Consider the following 12,617-nt stretch of genomic DNA (forward strand, 5'->3'; position numbering starts at 1 on the left):
AGTATCAAGCACCCCCCCTTGGCAATTTTTTTCTTAAGACTTAAAATTTTGTCTCTCATATTTCCCTTTTAACTATCCTATCTGATAAAGTTTAGTCCGTAGATTAAGACGCTGCGATCAGATCTTATTTATCTCTTTTAGTTTACGAGATATTCGCGATTGAATAAAATGGGCAAAAATTGCAAAATGTCACTTTTTAGCACTTTTAGTCGCGTTTTTCGACCTTTTACTGTAGGAAATAGAATTATTTTATATTTTTATCTATAGTGAATTTTCCAATCTTTCATAATCAACAATTCGTTGGTTGCTATAACGCTTAGTTTAAGAGATATTCATTATCGAAAATCGTCGTAAAAAAGTATTCAAAAAGTATATTTTTCCTGTCCTACTCTAGCACATTGAAAACTCATTTATTTATCTTGCTTCCACGAACACAAGCACCTACTTCACTATCCATATGTTTTAGATTAGTCAAAGTTAAAAACATATCACAGGTATTGTCACATATGTATATTGAAACTATACGATCACTTGTGACAATGCTAAATATATGCAAATGTATTATAATACAAAATTAAACGATGTGCACTGCTCTCCATTGATCGGGCAAATATTTAACAAAGTCGGCTAAAATGCACGCGTATGAATAAAACTACTAGAACAATGCAAGGACTAATAGGTGAATAAAACAGACAAAACTGTCAAAAAAAGGAAAATAAAAAGTCTGCACCTTACCGTTCTTTCTCGGCTTCCACCCAAAACATTGTCCATGGTCCTACGGCAAGATGGCTCACGCACAAGTCCGCAAAATACCAAACACGACGATTATCAAAGATTACCGACGATGGTTGACCGAACAGATCGCAATTAAACGAAATAACATCACAACAAACGCACGACGTTGTAGGTTGCAGGTTTATGCTACCTGTATCTCGCGAACGCGCAGTGTAAACTAGTTGATAGCACGCGGCCATTTTGCAAAACGCACTCGCAAAGAAAATTAATGATTTTATATATTCGACACCCGATTATCTACTAATAAAACACGAAACACGTGAGTAACAACAAAATGCAGTCAATGGACGATCGAAATGAACGCGATTTACCGAATTTAAAACTCAAAATAAAAAGATAACAACCGCGAGAAACACGTACGCTACCACCAACGACCGGTATAAAACTGCGCTGAGCACAAAGCGCAATCAGCAGCGGCACGCGACAACCCACGAATATATTGCGCGCACGCGCACACTATTTGCAACAAACAAGATCCCATACAGGGTAGCCAACTCAAGGAACCAACCAATTACTTGATAAATAATTGGGTATATTACAGTTATCACCAAAAAATCAACACAAACAATATCAATGCATCGAACAGGATAAGTTTACATTATACAAGAGCGTTCCAAAACATTGTTGTGATGCTTTAGTGTCGCATTTCTCGGCTTGAAGTAACAATAAAGTATTTATCGCTAAAAACGCTTTTGATAACAGTAAAATAAATATTCTTTCTTAACTGGACTACATTAAAATCGTTACTAGCGTAATTAATCTAAGATTAAGAATATATCGTTTATACACGTGTAAGAATTGACAATTCTGCGGAATGAAGACAACAACAAAAATGTTTTGGTGTTGGCAGCTGGACGTGTGAGATTAGTTTTCCAAAAAACAAATGTATATATATATATAATAACATGGTCCATCATGATATATAAGTATTTACAAACCATATCATCAACAAAGTCTTTATAAAACAAAGACTCGCACAGTATGCTACGAAATTTCCTCTGTTTGTTAATGATCTCAAGTCCATTACATATTATTATATACATGTTCGCTTGCACGCTCTCGATCACAGTACTAATCTAGATTGTATTTACTTTTAATTAATATTTGCCTAGAGTGTATGATGATACGATTACAACTAACTTTATAACAACCTTTTTGTTTCTGTCTGTCCGCGCGCTAGTAATAATATCCAAGTAAAATAAATTATGAAATAATATCCTCTGAGTCATCTGCTGCACATTAGTTTCCCTCTCGAAATTGAATTGATTTAATTTATTTAAACCGCTTCGCGATAAAACGAATTCACGCCCTTGATGGGCAGCGGATGAGCTTCAGTGTTCAACACCCATTCATCCAGTGATATCAAACTGTCGTTGGAGAAGATTAAAAACAGATACTGAAACAAATTTAAACAAAACATTAAAACTTGATTAAAAATTTAGCATATTAAGCGAATACCTTTAATGTTTCAGCTAAGAAGAAACTCTGTTGAACATCGTCCAGTGTTGGATCTTCAGCATAGACGTTCTTCAACCCTGAGTAACCACCAGCCACTCGGCAGTGCTTTTCCAGCGCCTAAAAGAAACAAAGAAATGATAATAAATCAACACACAGTTCATCGAAATGTTATCATAACTTGTTCAAACATTAATATGTTACGACTAAACAAAACAACTTGATATAAATTGACCTTTTCATTGCATTCAACCGTATTGAAAGCTTTAAATAACTTTAGTCGTTGATTAGCGCAGTTAGTGACAAGACATTAAAATGTACTGGTTGATTTGGTCGGTGACCATTGTTTTCATCGTGTGGAATTACTACCGCGATGTTTTTCACTACTGGCAACGTCGCGGCGTCCCGACGCCTCCGTACCAGTTCCTCGTTGGGCATATGGGACCCACATGCACATTCAAGAAGAATTTCGGTGTTATTATGACGGAAATCTATCAGTGAGTATACGTTAACTCTAAAGTACATTAATTTTTATATGTTTGATTTTCCACAGGTCTTTCCAAGGATTTCGATACGTGGGATTTTATAATTTTACACGCAAAGGAATCGTCCTGCGAGATACCGACTTAATCCGTGATATTCTAGTAAAAGATTTTCCTTCGTTCCACGATAATAACTTTGATATATCCGAAGAACATGACATCATCTTTGGTAAGAACCCGTTTGTTCTGAAAGGCGACCGCTGGAAAATCGTACGCGCACAAATAACGCCTAGCTTCACAACTGGAAAAGTCAAAGCAATGATGCCGTTATTCATCGCAAACAATGCTAAACTACTGCGGTATTTACAAGAGAAAACAACTGGAAATGAAAAAGTATTAGAGGCAAAAGAACTGGCGAGTAAAATAACCTGTGAGAATGTCGCAAGTTGTGCCTTCGGTTTAGATGGCGGCTGTTTTCTACAAGAACACTCAGAATTTCGCGAAATGGGCAGGAAACTATCACACCCATCATTTGCAAACGGCCTCAAACGTTTCTGCCTGTTTATTGTACCATCACTAAGCAAAATATTAAAAGTGAAATTCTTTTTTGACGAAATCACCGACTTTCTGCGCAAAATCGTGCGTGAAACACTCAGCTATCGCAAAGAAAATAACATCAACCGCAACGATTTCCTAGACGCAATGCAAGACCTCCACGCAAAAATCAACAACGATCAAGTTTTCGGCGAGGATGATATCCTAGCTCATGCTGGAGGTTTCTTTTTAGATGGTTTCGAAACAAGCGCAGTTGCTATCAGTCACGTAATGTACGACATTGCAGCGAATGTCCAAGTCCAACAGAAATTACGCCGAGAAATTAATGAAGTCCTCGGTAAACACGGCAGTTTAACATTCGAAGCCATTCAAGACATGCAATATTTAGATTGTGTCATCAAAGAATCGATGCGGATGCATGTTGCACTCCTGACACTCGGAAAACTGTGCAATCAAACATATAAACTTCCACCGGCAAAAGAAAATGGCACCGGACCGGAAGTAACACTCGAACCGGGTACAATCGTAGTGGTACCCACAGCTGGCCTACAAATGGATGCGAAATATTTCCCAGAGCCAGAAAAATTCATACCGGAACGCTTCAATGACGAAAATAAAGAGAAAATCAACCGCTTCGCATATTTACCGTTCGGCGAAGGTCCCCGAAAGTGTCTGGGAAGTAAATTCGGCAGTTTACAAACTAAAATGAGCATAATTGCGATTGTACAGAATTTTAACTTGTCCGTAAATGAGGAAACGCCGAAATTTCCGTGGGATTTGGATGGCATGGGCGTGATGAATGTGCCACTCGGTGGGCTGTGGCTTAATTTCGATCGTATTACAAACAAATCATAAACAATTCACCACTGCGTCATCGTCCCTTATCTAGCAGCTAAATATTTACCCAAAACAATTAAAAATAAAAACCTTCCTTTTGTAGAAATAAAAATTAATTAGAGAATAAAAATGAAGTTATCAAGTGTTTTGTTAATATTATCCGCATTTTTGCGGTAGTAAATGCACAATCAAACGAACAAACAAATTACCAAGCTATTTGTAAGTACCAATAAGAAATAAATTAAATTTTTTCCAAAAAATAAAATTTCAGTGGCAAATTTCGGAATTACTTTTAACGTGGACGAACTGGGAAACGCACTCCTCTATCATGCGCTTACGCTACCTCTCCGTGATTTTATTTTACTGATACAATTCGTTGCCGATCGTGTTTGGTTACCACTATTCCGATTGATAACAATAAAATTCGACGCATTTTTCAATATTGACTTCAACGCACCACCGCCGGATCTAATCAGCTATACGGAGATGTGGGTACGTCTAATCGCGCGTTTCGCCAGCGTTTTCTACGACCTCATGGTGGACATCGCAGACGCGAGTGATTCCGTATTGGATTTGATTCAAAGCAAAGCGCCGATATCGATTTTGAACCAAATCACAAACAATAAGTATTAATTAAAGACAGCACTTACTTGGACAGCCTCCCATGCCCACTGGCGATAGATGGGATCCTTGGTGAGGCGGTACATGTAGAAGTAGGATTCAATCACCTCCGGCCGTAGGATGTAGTATTTTTCTGAGCTTTTCAGCGCTTTCGCTTCAATGGCATCGGTGAAACGGAACGCTTCGGGGCCTAGTTTGGTAGCGGAACGATCGTAGGACTCGTGGCAAGTTTTCGTGATACCTTTGGCAACCTCCATGTACCTGTCAGAGAGCTCATTCTTGAGAGTTTTTGCTCCTAGACCCAACAGACCACCTAGAACAATAATTTTAAATAAATTATAAAAATAGTTAAAGTTTTATCTTGATTATTCTAAAATATGTTAAAAATATTTATCACAAACGACTGGAAACTTGTTAGTTTCATTCCAATACAACCCAGCGTAGAAACAAGTAAAAAATATTTAACATGAACAAAAACTACTTTCCGCGTGTTTGATAACCCTGCTGATCACAATAGTAAGTCATAAAGATATTAAATTCCTATCTACACAATAAATTTTAGTGCTTGGCGAGTGATAACCGAGAAACGAATCAAAAACTCGGCTATTTCAACCCAATCCGCGGCCCACTCGGCTGGCCAATAAGCTACGTCGTCAGCAGCATCATTTTCAACGTCCCAATGCCGGGATTCCTCCGGGAATTCATCGCAGGTTACCTAGTTCAATCCCAACACCGCCCGCCAGCCACGCAAGAAGAAGGCGCATATTGGGGCGATGAATAACACATGTAATTGAACAATAAATTGTCACCCACCTGAGAAACACGCCAAATGGTCCATTTTGTGTTCGGGCCGTTCGAATTTCAGCTCGGCAAAGTACATCAAACCACCGGGCGACGTGTGCAGCATATGTTGCATTACCGCCTGCATGGCATCATCGTACATTTGACGCGCTTCGTTATCTTCTTTATTCGATTGCAGCCATGCTTTGAGCAGATATTCATAGAAACTGTCACCTAGTGCACCCATTGACATGTGATCTATAATCCCCAAAGAAAAATTAATATTTTCATTAGAAATTATTAAAAAAAAAAAAAACATACGTTGTCCCCATTTTCCTGTTTTTGGATTAAGATAATTAGGATACAATCCTTTGGGTTTCTCCATACTCTGCAGGAATTGCCGAATATGCTCCACTTTATTCCTATAGAGTGGGTTACCAGTGATGTCACTAAGGTAGGTAAATTCTAGATGCAGTGTGCCAAACTCCGATAAAATACTGGCGCCCCCGCTGGCCCAGCCATAATTTTTACTGCCCTATAACACAAATTTCATTGAAACATACGAGGAAATCTAGGCTAGCGATAATTGCGTGATCAATGCGTGTCTGATGCGCAATAGACTGTCTGATTAACGTTATATTAATGAATCACCCGCCGGAGATTAATTAATGCGCCATACTTACTCCAGTTTTAAAGTTGACCAGCGCGTGCGGTATGCCGGTGGCGGTCTGGAAGGCCGGCAGTAATTTGTCGGCGATCTGTTGCGCTATGTCACGGTACAACGTGTCGCCGGTCAGCGCATAGCATGTCAGCATACCGCCCACGAAGCGAATATTTGTCTCAAATACCGATACATCCGAAGTCTATAAAAAAGAAAAAAAATTAATAAAAGTTTCATTATTGAAGGTTTTATTGTCATACCAAAGCAGCCATGTTGAGTTCCTTCGCAATCCAATCCCGACCCATTTTGTACTCATCCATTAAACCCATAATATACAGGGTGTCCAAACCATCCATAATAGTGGCACCCAATGGCATAGCTCCGAAAATACTCGCGCTGTGACCACGTTTCGTCACCGGTCGCAGCTCGTTTTTGCCCCATGCCCAGCGCACGTAATTGTCCCAGGCGTGTTTCATCATCTACACACAAACAGAAACAAAACATAAATATAAATTGACATGCAATAAGAGTAATGTTGTAATAATACCCTAATGATAATGACGTTTAATAGACAATAAATAATGGTACCTCTTTAATTTTTTCCTGCATCACAACATGATTACCCTCAACATATGAATACTCGAAATAATAATCGTCCACATCGGTGTCATTATCATTTAAAGCAAGATGGCGAGTATCACGGACAACGCCATTCTCTCTGGAGAGATACACCCCTGTCCAAGCCATGACAACCACCATTGACACTAAACTAGACGCAGCTGTTTTAGTCACCATTTTTAATTTTGATTTAATTTTTTTGTTTGTCACAAGCTTTTCCACGGAAATAATTTATTAGTAATACAAGATTTTAACTTTGATCGTAAGCATTGTGTGACGCTCTGACCGCGACTAAATTTACATTACACATGCTGTGTGAGTGACCAAAAAGTGCGCGACGCGATGTCGTACGATGAACGCATCATTCGATTGATAAGAAAACTCATTTCGTCACGAGTACAACCAAATTATTTATTACTAGCTTTAACTCGCGGCTTCGCTCACGAATATCTAAAATAATGTATATAAACATAAATAAGTAACAATGAAGTAGAATGGCGAGAAGTTTAAAATGGCTGAAAGTATAGTCTATGGAAGTATAGTGTACAGTCTCCATAGTGTAGTCAATTGGATTTGATGTTGACGTAGCTGTCGGTAATACAGTGTGATGGTACTATAGTACTTAGGTTTGAGCTTCATTGCTGGAATGCTAGATGGCGTTAAAGTAGTCAAATAGCCAGATGCAGAGGTATTATTGGCTAAACTATTTCTTTATTTTATTTCAAAAATATTTTTTTTATTAAATAAAAAGTAGCCTATAACCATTTGTGGACCACTAAGAATATGTGTACAAATTTTCATGATGATCGGTTAAGTAGTTTTTGCGTGAAAGTGTAACAAACATCAGGACTTTCGCATTTATAATATTAGTAGGTGATAGGATATAGCTCGCGAAGGCGCTTTCTATAACCCGCTCGGTCTCTTTTCGGCGCTGAGCTAACGTCGCTCGCTCCAGCGGAGATTCGCGCGCCCGCGCCTCCGCCTACGCCGCTCGAGGATATAAAGCATTGCTCTGTTTATGCCCGTTTAACAAGCGAACTTTTTCGACACGCCGGGAGTTTGTCGCTGCATCCGGGGGCAAAATATTTGATATATCGGTCGAAATAAAAGCATTACACAATTTACTACCCAGCGAGTATATTTTTTTCAATTTATTTTATTTTTCTATTTATTTTGGAGAAGCATATGGTGCGCTGCGATTTGCAAGTGTTGGTAATGCATGCAATCATTTTCAATCGCGGGTTAAGTGGACTTAATTTGGTAAATACGTGCGGTCGTTGCGAGGGGAAATATGAGACCTCAAATGCGATTTCCGGCGGGCGCGCCTAGGTGAGTGCATAACTAAAGGATCGAAAGGATGAACGAGGACAGGATTAGGTTACCAAGGAGCAAATCGCCGCCGTGCCGCGAGATACAGTCTCCGGATTCGAATAAATCGATTGGCGAACGCTTGCTTTACATGAGTCGTAAACTAGCATAATTCGAGGACGTGTACGACTCGCTTGGCGCTTATTATGCCAAGTTATTGATTCGTGCGAGGGCGAAATCCGCACGGCGTCGATATGCTGATTAAACGTGTTGGATGTATGCATTTGGCTTAACGTTCGATTCACACCAATTTGCCATTAATAGTATCTCAATTTGCTTCTTCCCTGAGGAAATTAAACAAAAATTCAATAATTTTACTTAATTTTAAGAAACTTATTTTAAATGAAATTTGATATTTCGTTGATTTGAAATAAATATGTAGCGGATGCGCAGGCGCAAGCTCCACCCGTGACAAAGTACCTTTAGTCACGGCTATGGCCGCCCGTGACTAAAATGCTTCTTTATGTGTTTCAAAACCATAGAAAAGTAAAATTTAAAAAAATGTTCCAATTTATTGAAAAAAGATAAAACATAAAATTAAACTGACACTTGTCATTTGATAGGTAATATTCCATACCACAAAAGAAGCCAATTCCCTACTTAACATTTCCAACATGAATTAGAACCAGTCTCCGATTACAACTCGTCATAACATGCCGCGTATCAAATTCCCACATGTAAACACTTAAATCATTTACGCGGCGCGCAGCGTGCCGCTTGTTATCAGCGCAGCATTAATGGCCGTAATAAAGGACACTCATTATCTCATTCAGCGAGTGCCTTATCCTCTAATTGAAAACTTGCCGCCGGTCTTGGCGACAAACTGCGAGTGACAATCATCGCGTCGCAAAGTTTAGCCCAAAACTTTACACCCAATTTATCCGCTCAAAGCGACGTAACGAGCCGCCGCACAACAAACTGCAGCGCTGTAAATCAAAAATGCTCCTGGCAATTTGCGCGCATTTGTATCACAATGTACAATAGGCGCACAAAGCGAACGCGAGCGCGCAGAGTGCATTAGAATAATGCATAATGCTTCAGCATCGCAAGTTGCGATATCAACTTGATGGCAACTTTTATTGTTTGCAGAATGCTGCGTGTTATGAATTTACGTTTGCTATTGTAGCGAATGTTACGCGATCGTAAAATTTTCAAGCATTAAAAATTCATTGTGCACTCAAGACGCACTTTGTCCCTATAATCATCAAATAAAATTGCTTTTAATCTTTTATTTGACGCAGATATGAGTATCTTAAATAAATACCGGTATTTCGGTATACGGATATTTTATAAATTTGATTTTTATTTTAATTTTATTCAAAAATCAAATAAATTTAAAAGAAAATTTTAATAAATTTGAAATAATACCGATATACCGGTAATACCGATAGTAAAATACTGGTATTTCGGTGTACCGGTATTTTTTTAAATTGATGTATATTTTTTAAAATAAAAAATAAAATAAAATAAAAATTTGATTTAAAAATACCGGTAGCACCGATTTTTTTTAAATCAATGAATTAATCACAAAATTCATTTTCAACCCAAAAATTTTGTTTTTTCATAGGTGGAAGCCGAACCAGCAGCGCAATTGTTCCGCTGGAGTTTCAACAGCACGCCGGGGATTTCGAAGGAGCTGACCGAGTTCACCGCCGAGCCGGGCGGCAGCCAGCTCACCTACACGCCCAAAGTGGCGGCCGACTACGGCACCCTGCAGTGCTGGGGCCGCAACGAACTGGGCTCGCAGCGTATGCCCTGCACTTACCACATCGTGCCGGCCGGCAAACCCGACCCGCCCAACATGTGCGCTTTCGCCAACATCACCCACCACTCAACGGTGTTCGTCTGCAAGAAGGGCTTCGACGGCGGCATGCGTCAAAAGTTTGCGCTGCTCGTCACCGCCGCCGATGCGCTCATCGCCAATCTTTCAGCGTCCGCGCCCGAGTTTCTCATTTCTAATCTCGAGCCGGCGCAGGACTACATCGCCACGATTTATTCAATCAACGCCAAAGGTATACCGAAACTGTTTCATCCAATATATATCCGGGATTTAATCTGCGTGTTGCGGGCGCAACCCATCAACTCGCTGTTAATTATTTAGAGATGGTTTTAGCGCGCGCCCGCGGTAGGGTTTTCTGTCTCGGTTCGTTTTACGGCGATAGTTTCGCGCTTTTGATTTAGATTACTCGGAATGCGAAATGTTACATCAACATGCAGTTAGTGAATGCTGTTAGCGCAGGATTTGGAAATGACCGTTTGTTAGCTGTCAGGTTGCTAATTTTCATCTGGTTATTAAAGTAATGATTTGCTACCAGGTGTGATTAAGCAAAAACTTGAAATTTACCGAAAAATAACTTAAAAACAAAATTCTAAGTTAAATTATATTTCATTTAGAGCAAAATTATGACCAAAACCAAAAGCCGTAGATCCCGTAGATAAATGCGCTTTAGCGCAAGTTTCCACCCCGTGACCAAAATCCGTGACTAAAGTACTTTAGTCCTGGCTTTGGCCGATCGTGATTAAAATGCTACTTTTCATGTTTCTTATTCAAATTTTTCTCACCTTTTAAACCTTCCCTAGACCTCCACGAATAATTCAAGACCAAGATAAGATAAATCCATTCAGCCGTGCTCGAGTTTTAGCGAGACTAACGAACAGCAATTCATTTTTATATATATATAGATAGATAAAAAACCTTGCCTGCCATTATTTGCATTGATGTTTTCACTGTTTATATTTAAACTTTAAAAGTCTTTCGTATGTAAATACACCGATACCGATAATATTACTATTTGCTTTGATAACGCGCCGCAAATAATAAACACAATGATGAATGAAGTCGGCAGATATACTAATACAAAATAAAAGCAAGGCAGGTGGATGGCGGGCGTGAGGTTTGAATAATTGAGGGCCAAAGTGAGCGTGAGTACCCACGCGTGATGTATGATCGAGCACACACCACCAGAGACCAGCAGACAAACAAATAAAACACAACAGAACCAAACAAGGAATGCTAAATATTGATGCGTGATTAATGTGCGACCAGTGCACGGAAAATAATGCGGGATAATTTGTTGATGCATCGGAGTAGTAGTTGTATTTTTGAAATATTGAAAACCCATCCATCATTTATCTACATACAAATACATTAGAGGGAGAAACAAAGAGAAAAATGAGGAGAAAGAGGAGGAGGAGAGGAACCTTTGAGAACAGATTGAGACCTGGGAGCTGCTCTTTTTTGGGAACAACCCGCAAAAAGTGGTGGGGGTAGTACCCTTGCAATGTAATGCAAGAAGGTCGCAGACGGGAATCTCTAGGGGCCTTCTCCCAAAGCATTTACCCCCACTCCAAATTATCCTGCTTGTCCACAGATACAAAAGGACAGCGCGCAGGTCTCACCCCAATCTCCTCTTCATCTCGCGTGAAAAGCAATTTGTATGTTAATCCAAACGCATCTCATCACGTGAGACAACCCGACGCGTGTCTGACTCCGTTATCATTCACCTGCGCACATGCTTATCAGTGCACGTCAATCATTTAACTTAATCACGATATCGTGTCTGCAAATATGTACCATCCGCATCGAATCGAATACATATATTAATCCAACGTGCGTGACGTCCACTGGAATCGCGGAATCGAATAGCGACAAAGCGGCGCACACCGGGCGGAAGTCGTTATTCAATCGAAATCTAAACAACAATTACATTCCTGTATTATTTGCGGCGCGGTAGTTAACTCCGAGGTGGTCGAGTGCGCGCGGGGACCGGCTTCGAATTCGCGTTTTGCACTGCATTCCAGATGAGTCAGAGAGGTGAACAGGTACAGCACCCAGCCAGGTAGAAAAGCAACAAAACAAACAACAACAAAAACCAATACCAAAACATACCCAGCAATACCAATACTAAACAGTAATTTAAAAATATATTCCGCATGGAATAATGTGTTTTTTTATCATCCAAATGATAATTACCGAGTAGAGAATGCTGATTGCCAGTTTAAATATAACATGTGCTTGAAATGTTCAATAATGACGATTGTAATAACTAATTTGCTTGTAATATCTAACTGTTGTTGTTTTTGTGTCCTCCCAGCGTAAATAACCGCATGATTCAGTGAATGTGGAATTTTCCACAACAGATGGTATACAACATATACAACATTCACCTTTACCTTCTTCGACCGACGCGCTCGGTCTTCGCCATTTTACTTAATTCCATTGCCAACAAGCGCGCAGCACGCGTGAACTTAATTCCGAGTGAAAAGTAATGTGCGGGGGCGGCGGTATCAGCAGTTCGGGCCCAGCGCGTTTAAACTGATCGTAAACCCGATACACTCCCTCGGCAGCCATGCTGCTTGTGTTCCCAGCGCGAAACTCCGGTAGGAAGAAGAATGTACCGAAGCATACCAGCCCGAAGGTGAAGACCACCAGAAGGATGACGTAT

At 39.9% G+C, this 12,617-nt stretch overlaps 2 protein-coding genes across 2 annotated transcripts; one reads left to right on the forward strand and one right to left on the reverse strand.

Annotated features, from left to right (window-relative positions):
* Positions 1–1,306: 1,306 nt before the first annotated feature.
* Positions 1,307–7,115, reverse strand: LOC135790177 (mannosyl-oligosaccharide alpha-1,2-mannosidase IA-like). The gene is made up of 8 exons (XM_065300246.1): positions 6,775–7,115; positions 6,447–6,665; positions 6,209–6,388; positions 5,847–6,060; positions 5,559–5,783; positions 4,775–5,058; positions 2,254–2,370; positions 1,307–2,191 (listed from the first exon to the last, which is right to left on the reverse strand). Exons 1-8 carry the CDS (start codon positions 6,979–6,981, stop codon positions 2,072–2,074), a joined length of 1,566 nt encoding a protein of 521 aa, XP_065156318.1. The 5' UTR covers positions 6,982–7,115; the 3' UTR covers positions 1,307–2,071.
* On the forward strand, positions 2,515–4,266 carry LOC135790178 (cytochrome P450 6k1-like). Its single transcript, XM_065300247.1, has 2 exons — positions 2,515–2,747; positions 2,804–4,266. The coding sequence occupies exons 1-2, from the start codon at positions 2,566–2,568 to the stop codon at positions 4,140–4,142; spliced, it is 1,521 nt and encodes a 506-aa protein (XP_065156319.1). The 5' UTR covers positions 2,515–2,565; the 3' UTR covers positions 4,143–4,266.
* Positions 7,116–12,617: the final 5,502 nt, after the last annotated feature.

This window comes from Atheta coriaria, unplaced genomic scaffold (assembly GCF_025399875.1).
Source record: "Atheta coriaria isolate IRGN ID8LTWV9N9 unplaced genomic scaffold, Caltech_Dcor_3.1 hic_scaffold_4_pilon, whole genome shotgun sequence".
Classification (NCBI taxonomy): domain Eukaryota; kingdom Metazoa; phylum Arthropoda; class Insecta; order Coleoptera; family Staphylinidae; genus Dalotia; species Dalotia coriaria.